The sequence below is a fragment of the Amphiura filiformis genome, chromosome 5 (assembly GCF_039555335.1).
Source record: "Amphiura filiformis chromosome 5, Afil_fr2py, whole genome shotgun sequence".
Taxonomy (NCBI): domain Eukaryota; kingdom Metazoa; phylum Echinodermata; class Ophiuroidea; order Amphilepidida; family Amphiuridae; genus Amphiura; species Amphiura filiformis.
Genome location: NC_092632.1, coordinates 35,730,256 through 35,742,492, shown reverse-complemented (window position 1 = coordinate 35,742,492; position 12,237 = coordinate 35,730,256). Strand labels below are relative to the sequence as shown.

The window sequence follows — 12,237 nt, the reverse complement described above, 5'->3', positions numbered from 1 at the left end:
TTAATGCATTTCTGAGTTGACAGTCAATTTAATACAATTTTACTTCCAGTATTAAAAGGGCACCGTAACATGTTTTTACTTTAGTGTGAAAAAGGGTAAATGATAATGCAATTCACATGGTTATTTTATGAAGAATGTTAGTAAGTCATTGCCACTAAACCTTTAATACAAGAAGATCATGATTTCTCTGTTGATATCAGCAATAAAACTACCAGAATAAAACAGCAATGTTTAACTATTTCCAAAATACTAAATCCAAGTGTAAGCGTGTACATGTATAATACGCACACAGCTTCCAGGCATGGTGTGTATGCAAGCTGCATTCGCGTATACGCAACTGTAAAAGTGTGGATTCATCACCGATTAACAATAGTTGCCTCCTGTACAAAGGTATAGGAAGAGTTGTTGAACGTATTATTTCTGTTTATGGTTATTGTTTCTGTTTTCTTGAACACAGTTTTGCAGGCAAAATGTTTCAAAATATGGTAGCAATCATTCAAGCACCCTTTTTTTTTTTTTTAGATGGCTTACTTCAGCACCTGGGTGTGAATAAGGTTGAATAGAACATTACATTATCTTGCTACTAAAGCAAAGTTTGGTTCTTTTCAGTACGGTACACAATTAATAATCGGCATTTCACATTTTTTCTTTTCATGTAGCTGTCCACCAAGAACTTTCTTACCAGCTCTGTGTAAAATCTTCCTTGATGAACACGCTCCTGACAATGTGCTAGAGGTTACAGCGAGGGCCATCACCTATTACTTAGATGTGTCAGCAGAATGTACGAGGCGCATTGTAGCTGTTGACGGCGCTGTCAAAGCATTATGTAATCGTCTTGTTGTAGTGGAGCTGTCTTCTAGAACCAGCAAAGATCTTGCTGAACAATGTATAAAGGTCAGTTTGGCATAATGGCTTTAAATGGGAAAAATTGATCAGTGCAAACTGTGTGAGCACATGTACTATAAGTATAACAATTCCGAAATTCAGGATTATATGGTGTAATTTGATAGTGTTCAATGAAGGCAAATTATATTTTGAATTACATATCTTAGCAAATTTAAATGGAGTATTATGTAGAGTTGTAAAAAAGTAATGCAATTCTAGGTAAACCAGCAGATTACACTAAAGTTTACAATGATATATGCACAATTTATATATTATTTAAAATCAAATTGAAATCACATGGGTAATACATTGTAATATTATAATATATGCATGTGTGGGTTTTCATTTTCATATAATTTTAGCTATGGTTTCAGTTGGTAATGAGTGCAGATGAGAGAAGTAACATTATTCCTATACCTTAAAGTTCATTAATTATGTAGTCAAATCCAATTTTCTACTCACGATTTTAGACAGTTTTGTCTTCCGGTCGGGAGACTTCTTCAGTAATGCGATGATCCGCCTACTCTCCCGCAAAATTTCTCATTCCTCGGGTGCACAGTTCTTAACAGCGGATCATACATGTGATTTAGAGAGTAGATGCCCTTGTCACAGTTGATAGTCTTGGTGCCCTTCTTTCTGATCCAAAGTGCTTCGCGTATCCATCTAGTGCTTATTTATGTCCTTGTCAATTATGCTTGCCCCCTCAATTAATAACATGATTCTCTTGAAATCGTGAGTAGAAAATTGGATTTGACTACATAATTAACAAACTTTATGACTTTTATACAATCCTGATGAATCTATTCCAAGATATTCCTAAACTTATTATCACAAATATTCAGAGTTTTGGTATGCTCAGTGATCACAAATGCGTGCGCTGAGTGTAATATGCACAACATGACCGTACTTGATTTATAAGAAACCCTCTTGTACATACAAGAGGGCAAAAGGTCACAAACGATTGTGTACGTGCTTGTTACCCTAACAGCAAATAAAACTGAACATTTAAGATATTTATAATCATTTCAAACTGTTTTCTTCCGCCATTTCAGGTGCTTGAACTCATGTGTACTCGGGAGTCTGGTGCAATATTCGAAGCAGGTGGGCTTCACTGTGTGTTAACCTTCATACGGGATAATGGCAGTATGGTACATAAAGACACACTGCATTCAGCTATGGCTGTGGTGTCCAGACTGTGTGGCAAGATGGAACCAAGTGATCCATCACTAGAAACATGTGTGGAATCACTCTCCACACTCCTTAAACATGAAGATCCTCATGTAAGTTGCTTGTAGATACATTGTATGTATGTCATAAGTGGTATTCTTATTATAAATGTCAAACGTTTCAAGAATTTATGTCCTGATGGATGGGAAATTTATATGTTGATAATGGTATTCTCTTGGTTGGGCAGGTGGCACAAAGGGGAAAATGTTATGTAAAAACCATGTACGCATGTGGCACAGTATATGGTTGCTATGTGCATCATTTTGGGATGAGGAAAACAAGCCTGGATGTCCAACCCCTAGAATAGCATTACCATTTACACCAGCCACCCTTGCCAAAGAATGTTAAAGCTATCTAGCACAAGCCTAAATCCTTGTGGTAAAAATGGCAATAACTACACTTTTTTAAAAGATTTGGTTGTGCGGAAAACATAACAGATCATGTGTGCCAGCAAGCATTGAGATTTATATCCCACTAAGATAAAGACATACGTCTACTTACGTGTATTTAGAAACACAGGGAAATTGATCATAAGCTCACGTCAATTAAAAAAGGATGCAAACAAACTACAAAACAGCAAACTACAATTGCGCCTGATTTTCGTGTAACTGTATAAAACAGGTCTTGAATTAATATCAACTTTTATAAACATATTTAAATGTCAACATTTGTATGATTCCTGCAGGTTGCTGATGGTGCTTTACGTTGTTTTGCCTCACTCGCTGATCGTTTCACGAGGCGTGGTGTGGACCCAGCCCCTTTAGCTAAACACGGCCTAACCACAGAATTGCTTGAAAGGCTGGCTAATTGTGGCATGCCTGCAGCAGCCCTAGCTTCTGGTGCCAAGACTACAGTGGCTGCATCAGCTGGGACTACACCGGATTCCAAAGGAAACCCCAATATATCTACTGTCATTAGTTTGCTATCAACTCTATGCAGAGGATCACCAGGTGTCACACATGTAAGTCATTTTACTTCTCATTCAGAGTCATTAGTCCGGGCAAACTTACGACTTCAAAATTCTAAAATTGTTGACTTATACACATATGTACATGTAAAATCACAATTGATGGTATGTATGTGAAATAACTATGGATGATAAGTTATTTTACACATGGTGGGTTTAATGATTTGAGTGGTAGACAACACTTGTCTGAAGTATTTTTCTGTGATGAATAAGATCTCAAAACACCTGTTACATCAAATCATTCTATGTGCATTGTGCAAAAAGAAAAGTATCGACTTCATGAATTGTATTTCAGATATAATACAAACTTAAATTTCCTGTTTCTAAAAGCCAATATAAGGCCAAAAAAAATGGTTTGTCTCAAAGCTCACAAGTGGTTTGAAAACAAATGCGAAATGCGATTTTTTTTTTTTTTTATTCCCGACTTTTTCATGGTATTTGGAGAAAAAAATCTGATTTTCGCCGAATTTTTCTGGAAAAACTAAAAAAAATTTTTTTTTTGAAATAAAAAAAAATTCCGCATTTCTTTTTTTTCCAAATCTCACGATTTTACAAATGCGTGATGAGCTTTGAGACAAACCTTTTTTTTTTTGCCTAACAGTAAGCTTTTGCTTAGATCGACTAGACATATAACAAATTGGCATTTGCTTTATCAATTTTCAGGACTTATTACGATCACAACTACCTGAAGCCATTGAACAAGCCTTACAAGGTGATGAACGCTGCGTCCTGGACACCATGCGATTAGTAGATCTACTTCTAGTCTTGCTCTTTGAAGGACGCAAGGCCCTACCAAAGACAAATATAGGTGCAACGACCAGAGCCATGGCAGGTCTACGACGACTGGATAGTGCAGGAGAACGATCCCACCGCCATTTGATTGATTGTATACGAAGCAAGGATACAGATGCTCTTATAGATGCTATTGATACTGGAGGTATGCTTGGTATATAATATGCAATTGGCAGTATTATGTGTAGTTATAGTTATTTTTTTATTACTTCCGTGGTCCGAGCTGTGCGCCAAGCGTTCACTAGCGTACACACAGAAAAGATAAGCAATCACGCTGATTGGCTGATCAACGAACTTGACAACAAGTCGGTTGACCCATTGGTTGTCTGTTCGCCGCGTAGTAGTACATTGAAAAGAGTTGAAATGAAATGTGTAATATCAAAAGAGTTATTGTATAATTGGTTTCTAACATTGAAAGGAATGTGGTTTCTAACATTATAACCAAAGAAATATCAGGTTATTGTAAACATTTGAATAATAGTATATTGAACATTTGTTTTGCATCTTCCAGCTGTTGAAGTAAACTACATGGATGATGTTGGTCAGACTCTTCTGAACTGGGCCTCTGCTTTTGGAACACAAGAGATGGTTGAGTTCCTGTGTGAAAGAGGAGCAGATGTCAACCGGGGTCAGAGGTCATCATCTTTGCATTATGCTGCCTGTTTTGGCAGACCTCAAGTCGCAAAGGTAAAGATTTATATCCAACATAATATTGCAGTCATGTGCTATAACATCCTTGCTTTGAAGAATAGGAATAAGATACTTCCCTTCCATTAATTAAATAAAACTGTTGCCCTCACATGCAGCATCATTCACAAGTCCCCTGGATTTTCAAACTTTCAAAAAGCATTGAACCTGTTTATAAGAATTTTCAAGCAGCAAGACTATTCACATAAATATGCTCATTTGGAGATCATTTTTGTCCTGGTGTATTAACACTGTAAATGTGGTGTTAATGAAATTGTGTGTCAATGATTGTTTGTTTACATTGCATTTGACAGACCCTGTTGAGACATGGAGCTAACCCTGATCTTCGAGATGAGGATGGCAAGAGTCCTTTAGATAAGGCTAGAGAAAGGAATGATGAGGGCCATAGAGAAGTCATGCAGATACTTCAGTCACCAGGTTAGTTCCCCTTAGTCTCATATTAGAATATCGTTTTGAAATCGTTCTCTTGAATTCTCTTGAATGTTGATCAAAACCATATGAACAAGGCTCTACATTTTTTTAAATAGAGCCTAGTAGTTAAAGCTGGTTTTGTACTTAATGTGTACAATTGAAATTTAAATGACTCTTAGCTCTTTAAAAATGGCTCCTGGTTCACTAGATAATCTCAGGACCAGGAGCTGCTTTTTCCAAATGTGTGGCTCCTGGTCCAGATCAGCTTATTTTGAGGCTTGATTATGCAGACATTCAAAGGCTATTGGATCACATCCGTAGTGTGCACACTGAGGTACGGTACTACAGATGGTTTGTTTACGAACAAAGGCGCATACGGCGTTTGGAACCAAGACTATAATCTCTAGAGCACTCTGAGAGATCAAGTATCTTGTAATGTGACAATAATGTTGAAAATTGTGTATCATGCAACAGGTGAATGGATGGTACCAGTGACACCAACCACAGAGGCCCCAGTGAGCCCAGAAGAAAGCAAACCAGAACCAGAAGACACAGAAGCCAAAGGTGATCCAGAAATGGCACCTATATATCGGCGTAAACTACTGCCTATATTCGCCCAGGTGTATAACAACACTATGATGCCTTCAATCAGGTAAGCATAGAGTTCTCAGAGGTGTACACCATCATTTGCATCATAATGAAGCATCCTTACCTATATTTCTTTATGAAGTGCATATATCTTCATGGTCACCTAATGCTGATGAACCCCATATAATTATAATTATAAATGAATACATTTGTATTATAATGACTAGAGAGTGCAATGTTAGCAAGTTGTTTAATGGTCGCCACCCATACTTGGTGAATCATGTAAGTTCTCTACGAACAGTTTATAGTAATAGTAGTCTAATTGGCTCAATCTGTAAGGCGCTAGACTTTGGTGCGTGAATACTTGACGCAACAAGTTGCAGTCCCTACAGTGTCATTATTATGTTCTTGTGGACAACTAGAGCTAGCTTGCTTGAAATTCCCCTGTACAAGGAACTTACTACCAATTGTTTCGGTCTACCCTTATGAAACTCTGGGAGCTGATTCAGGTTGTGAACATTATATGTAGGCCCCTGTATAGAGCTGCATCCACTAATAATGTTAAATGGTTTATAAGGTGTGTCTAGGGCCTCACTGCCTCAGTGGTGAGGGAATTCCTGTAAAGTGTGCCGAGGCTTGTCATTTTATACCTGTGCATAGCACACTATAAATTACTGTGATTTCTTTAATCTGGTATTCAGCCCTAGTCTGAAAGAGAAAATCAAAAAAATTAATGTAATTCTGTTACTTTATGAACAGGTTTTTATTAATAATCTGTCTGTCTATTTCAATTCATATACAGTCGCATAAATGTTTTTTACGTTTTAAATCTTATTTTCCTCCAGGAAAGCTAGTTTGGCCTTGATACGTAAGATGATCCATTATACATCTCCCACACTACTCAATGATGTGTCTACTGCAGAGGCATCAGGGTTTACTCAAGTTTTAGTTGAAGTATTAGCAGCTGTACTAGATCATGAGGTAAAGTCACAACATAACATGTGAAATCAAACATGTGGTATAATAAATTCAGGCCAAAGGAAGGAATTTGTCAAATTTATACTCATCTTAAAATCGTATATTTACATTTACAAGTTTTGTGTTGCCATTTATTGGTTTTCTTGTCACCCTTTTAAGTGTAAATCAGTTTCACATATCTTCACCCTGGTACGATAATTGCCCAAGTCATTTTTTGTCATTTTGAGAACAAAATATGGTTCAAGCATGCATTTCAACATATTTATTCACCAATCTTTGCACAAGAACAAATGATAATGATACAAATTAAAGGGAATAATCCAAAATAATTAGGGTGAAGATTACAAAAAATGACTTTGGCAATTATTGTAGTAGAGTGATGATATTCTACCTATGAATTGTTCATGTCATATTATTTAGCCTATTTAGGTATTTAGGTAATACTTCACCCTTTAGAGCTTTGGTCAAATCAAGTTTATCATTGTTTTTAAACCTTAATGTTTACGGTCATTTTCTATCAAATTGTACTCGATAATCACATGCATTTAATAAAACATAAAACATTTTTGACCATTGGTTGTTGCTTTCCTTCCTTAGGATGACGATGAAGGTCACCTCACAGCACTTCAAATCCTTCAGGATCTTGTGCGCAAAGGAGAGCATCTGTTCTTAGATCATTTTGCTCGTCTTGGTGTGTTCAGCAAAGTTTCATCTCTGGCAGGACCAGTAGAAGAATTTGAAGAAGAAGGAGCTGTTGCTAGAGAAAGAAAACCAGTAAGTTTGATTTTTGAATTATTCTGCAATATTGGTCACTTTCTTACATGAATCAAAGTGGCAGCCATGTTGTATTTCTAATGTTGACATTTTTAGAAATTGTTATAATAATAAGCTATAGTCCATATTTGGCTTCCACGAGAGCGACGTCAGTACTTTGTTGGAGAATAACTCGCACATGTACAGATGTTCCGCCTTTGATTGCAAGTGTAAACGCACCAGTTCTTTAGTCCATGCATGCAATTTTATATTATGTGTACTAAATCATGCGCTGGCATTACCTTCTCGAGGATGTAAATTGACTATAAGCTGAAAATGTAACTAACATTTCCATCGTGTTGTGCTCTTACAGGGAGATGGAGATGAAACAGACATGGAAGATGCCAAAGAAATAGTATCTGGTAAGCCGTATCATTGGAAGGACTGGTGTTTAGCTCGTGGCAGAGATTGTCTTTACATCTGGAGTGATGCGGCAGCTTTGGAGTTGTCTAATGGTAGCAATGGATGGTTTAGGTTCATTTTAGATGGCAAATTGGCTACTATGTACTCTAGTGGTAGCCCTGAAGGTGGCTCAGATAGTTCAGGTAAGTTAGTAAGGCAGTGATATCAACTTTGTTGAACTCTTTTATTATTTGCTAAATCTAAGAAAATATTTATATCTATTAGCGCTCTTCACAGTGGTTGTTCATCTCGCAAAACAAGAAAAATATGCTAAAAACTAATGACTAAATATGCCTAATAATGCTGATTTATAGTTACTAGCGGGAGTAAATGGGAGCGTTCACTAAAACAGGAGGAATTACTGAACAGGTTTAATCATTGAAAAGGTAAATTTTATTTGTCTGAGTCTGACCCTCCTTAAGCCTACGTTTCCATTTTAGCTTCTTTCTTTCTTTTTAGTTTCTTCTATACATGGGCTAATTTTGTTCAATTTTTTTTTAAATTTTTGCTGCTAAGCTTGCGATTTTCCGTTACCAAGTTTGTTTGTTTTTATCCCGTTCCCGTTATTTTCTAAATCTGTCCTTTCTTACATTCCCCTGTTAGCTTCTTTTTTATTATTTGCTGCTTAGCTTGTGATTTCCCGTTTTCATGTTGTTTATTTATTTCTGTCCTCGGTTTATTAGCTTTTTTTTAAATTTAAATTTCCTGATTTTATTATAGCTTTTTTTTCTTACATTTCCTGATTAGTTTCTTTTTTTCCTTCGTTAGCCTATTTTATTCCCGTTTTCATTTTCTTACTGTGAAAATATAACCTGACTGTCCTCATTTTGTTTTCTTTTTATTTATAGTAGGTCTACCTCTTCATGTTGTTTGTACTTTTAAACACACATCTTTTCCCCGTATTTATTACGCCTCCGGTCGCTTCACCCGTAATATAATTCATTACGTGACTCTGCGTCGTTTACGCGCGCCATGGCGTAGTGCTGCGTTACCCACGCGGTACCACAGCATGGCTAGCTTAGTAACTGACCGATTTTTTTGTTTACCTAGGATAGCAACGGACCACATTTTCACAGATTTTGAGGCCAATTCTTGACCGTTTTCAACCAAATAAATTGTAAACACGTTCCCGTATAGTCCTTGATCTCCGTATAAATTTGGCGACATTTGGATCGAAACTGACGGAGCTTTTATGTTCACAAACCCACAACATTCCCCTATTTATAGTAAGATTAATGGAGTTTTGTAAAAAATATTAATAAATTTTAACCTATTATTTACATCTTTGCTGCCTTGGAGAGTACATTATTTTGGTGTATAGGATACGGCATTACACCTTGGTTTCTTAAACATTATTTCTTTTACAGAGAGTCGTGGTGAGTTCTTAGAGAAACTGCATCGTGCTCGCAGTCAAGTGCGTCCAGGTGCCACTAGCCAACCTATCATGTCCTGTGTGGGACCCACAAAACTGGTTGTTGGAAACTGGACTTTACAGTGCAAGAAAGAAGGAGAAGTTACCATTCATAACTCAGATGGTCAACAGGTAAGATATATCATGGGTATACCAGATGTTTGTGGAATTTGTAGATCTTGAGGATGATCTTTGAAGACTCCTTCCCCCCTCAAGTATTTATTTGCGTACATATTTGCTCAAGTGCATTATGTTTATATTTTAGTACAAATTTGTGTTATGTTATTTTTTCAATATGGCTATGGAGATGAGGATTAGGGAAGGCTGGTAAGGGCTCTATAGCCTCAGTTTAGGCCATTTAAATCCCCATTACAAAAGAACAGAATTAAAGTTTGTAATAAAATTGGCACATTATTCTATATATGAGCAAGTAAGTACAGGTCTAATTATTAAATACTTAAAGAGGGGACTCTAGCTTTAGCTAAGAGGGGACTGCTAAAACAAAATGTCCAATACCTTAGTGGCTATGAAACAAAGGTGTGTATACATCAGTAAAGACTGTGTGTGTTTTAGATGGACTTCAGAGTTTGTGCCCTGCTCAACCAATTGTGCTTATGCTGCTCTTTTGATCAATTTGTATTATTATTAGGTCCTCCTATATGGAACTGATCAAAGTATTGAGTTGACTTTTGACGGGGATATTATGATTATTCTGACATGTCTCTTTACTCTTGAATTTCCAGCAACAAGCAACAATATTACGAGAGGATCTTGCAGGATTTGTGTTTGAATCCAACCGAGGCACAAAGCACTCTTTCACAGCAGAGACATCACTGGGTCCAGAATTTTCCACCGGTTGGACAGGCAAGAGAGGCAAAAGGCTGAGATCTAAAGTGGAACAAGTCAAACAAAAAGTAAGTAGACCTCTTTATATATGCAAGATGAATGAATATAAAATACCATATGGAAAAAAAAGCACAGTGATTTATAGTGCACTACACACAGGCACAACCCCTAGACGTTGATCCACAAGCCTCAGCACACTTAACAGGTATCCACTAGTTTAACAGAGAAATGTTACAAATTTGTGTCAGCTTTTGCATTTTTTTTATATTCATGTCTCGCTTACATTACAGGTGAAGATTCTTGCTAGAGAGCTGTATGACAGCAATTTCAAAGCAGCAGAAAGCCACCCCAGGGATGTTGTAGCCAAGCTACATAGTATTGTACAGAAGATTGAATTGGCTTGTGAGCTACACAGTGATGCAAATAAGGTAAGTTTCCTGCATGATAGCTATTAGGGCTCATATTGAAATACCCTACCACGTTTTGACACAGAAAGAAGGCAGGATTCCCCTCGCTAAGCGCCAAGCACCTCAGGAAAGCTCGGTCATAAAAGCGGATGGATTATATGCATCAGTGATACACCCTGCCCAGGATTTTAACAAAGAAGGCTAGCACAGGAAAGCTGCAGGATGGCGCACACCTTCCTGTGTAAGGGAATTTCAATATGAGCCCTTAACTAAATGTCATTTCCAAATCTTGTATTACTATGATGTACCAAGTAAGGTTTGAAAATAATGCCAAGCTATAGTATGCAGCAAATTCCTTCATGTGCTCCATTTGCTCATTGATTATTGCGTAAAAAGAACTAGCTCACGCCATGATATGCAGTTTGACCAGCGAATGATGTGCCGGTGTGATTCAATTAGCCAATCAGAAACCCACGTCCTTGTTTACGCCATAAACAGTGCCAAATTGGCAGACCGCTGAAGAACCTTGCTGAAACTGTAGCAGATAAGCTTTAATTATTATAATAAGTTCATACACTCTTAGATAGCACGAACCGCGTACTACGCGCAGTGCTTGCACACACGTTCGCGTCGCATATAGGCTTGATTAATATTTGGGTGGGTTGATGCATTTATGTTTGGTTCTGTTTTCCAATATTTTTAGTGATAATTTTGTTATAAAAGCAGCAAAAGTCACATGTTTTTTTCTTCTTGTGTATGAAATAGGTTAATGAACGCGTATTATTTGGGGCTCGTGCATTAGACGCATCAACATCAGTGCGCGTGCATTATTTTTGTCTAATTTCTCTCCCAACAAGTAATATGCGTGCATTAACCTATAAATAATATGCACAAAGAGTTGACAAGGCAAATATTAATGACTGTTTGTATTGATCCATTGTTTTTCTATAGTTGAGTGATAGTGAGGAAGGAGGCTGGGTGTCAGAAATGAAGACTGCATTGGAATCATTGACTGTGTTGCTTCAAGATGAGAGCAGTATCTCAGCATATGAACTTCATAGTAGTGGATTAGTACAATCATTGCTCTACTGTCTCAATGATGTAAGTGTGCTTTGTTTTACTTTTTAATATGATAACAGTGTATAATTCCAATATGCCTATAAGATAAGATGTAAAGCATTATCTACAGTACTCAAACAAAATTAAAGGAGCATTTTCCAAAAACAACAGTAACATTGTTAATCAGCTGAGTGTCATTTCATTCAGTAATCTTTAGGCAGCAGAACACCTGCACTACCGAACTGAAGTCCCATGAAACAGAAAAACACTTTCGTAAGCACCATGAGAATAGAAAAGAAAGAATGAAAATTGTCAGTTTCTGCCTTTAAATATTTTTAGTAGAGTTTAAAAAAAAAAAAAATTGGTTGACTTTTACTGAACTGGATCATGTTAAAACATTGGTTCTTTTTCAATATTGAATAAACAATGTTATGTTAGCCTGCTTTTTGGTAACTATTGCACAGAAAATACAGGTGTTTAGTCTGCAAAGCATTTTTATTGATACTTGTTATAGAGTGGATTCCAGTGAAATAACACAACTAATTGATATTTTCCATTTGTTAACAGGGTTATGATCATGTTGCACTACATGACAGACATCTAAGAGAACGCATCAGTCTTTTCAAAGCAGCCTTCAAAGAGGACCTTGATGAAAATGACAGGTATGTTTATAATACTAAGTTGTGTGAAAGACTGAATGAGAGGGAGAAAGAGGGACGGGGGTGGATTGAAATTAATTGAAT

General features: G+C 36.8%; 1 protein-coding gene across 1 annotated transcript in view; it reads left to right on the top strand.

The window, feature by feature from the left end:
• Positions 1-12,237, top strand: part of LOC140152154 (E3 ubiquitin-protein ligase HECTD1-like) — a 53,815-nt gene that overhangs the window by 18,978 nt on the left and 22,600 nt on the right. The window contains 15 exon segments of the mRNA XM_072174454.1: positions 660-894; positions 1,938-2,165; positions 2,798-3,073; positions 3,743-4,016; positions 4,383-4,558; positions 4,873-4,996; positions 5,465-5,642; positions 6,424-6,559; positions 7,154-7,330; positions 7,683-7,914; positions 9,139-9,314; positions 9,926-10,096; positions 10,319-10,456; positions 11,387-11,536; positions 12,062-12,156. Of these exon segments, the coding sequence (XP_072030555.1) occupies positions 660-894; positions 1,938-2,165; positions 2,798-3,073; positions 3,743-4,016; positions 4,383-4,558; positions 4,873-4,996; positions 5,465-5,642; positions 6,424-6,559; positions 7,154-7,330; positions 7,683-7,914; positions 9,139-9,314; positions 9,926-10,096; positions 10,319-10,456; positions 11,387-11,536; positions 12,062-12,156 (2,766 nt within the window).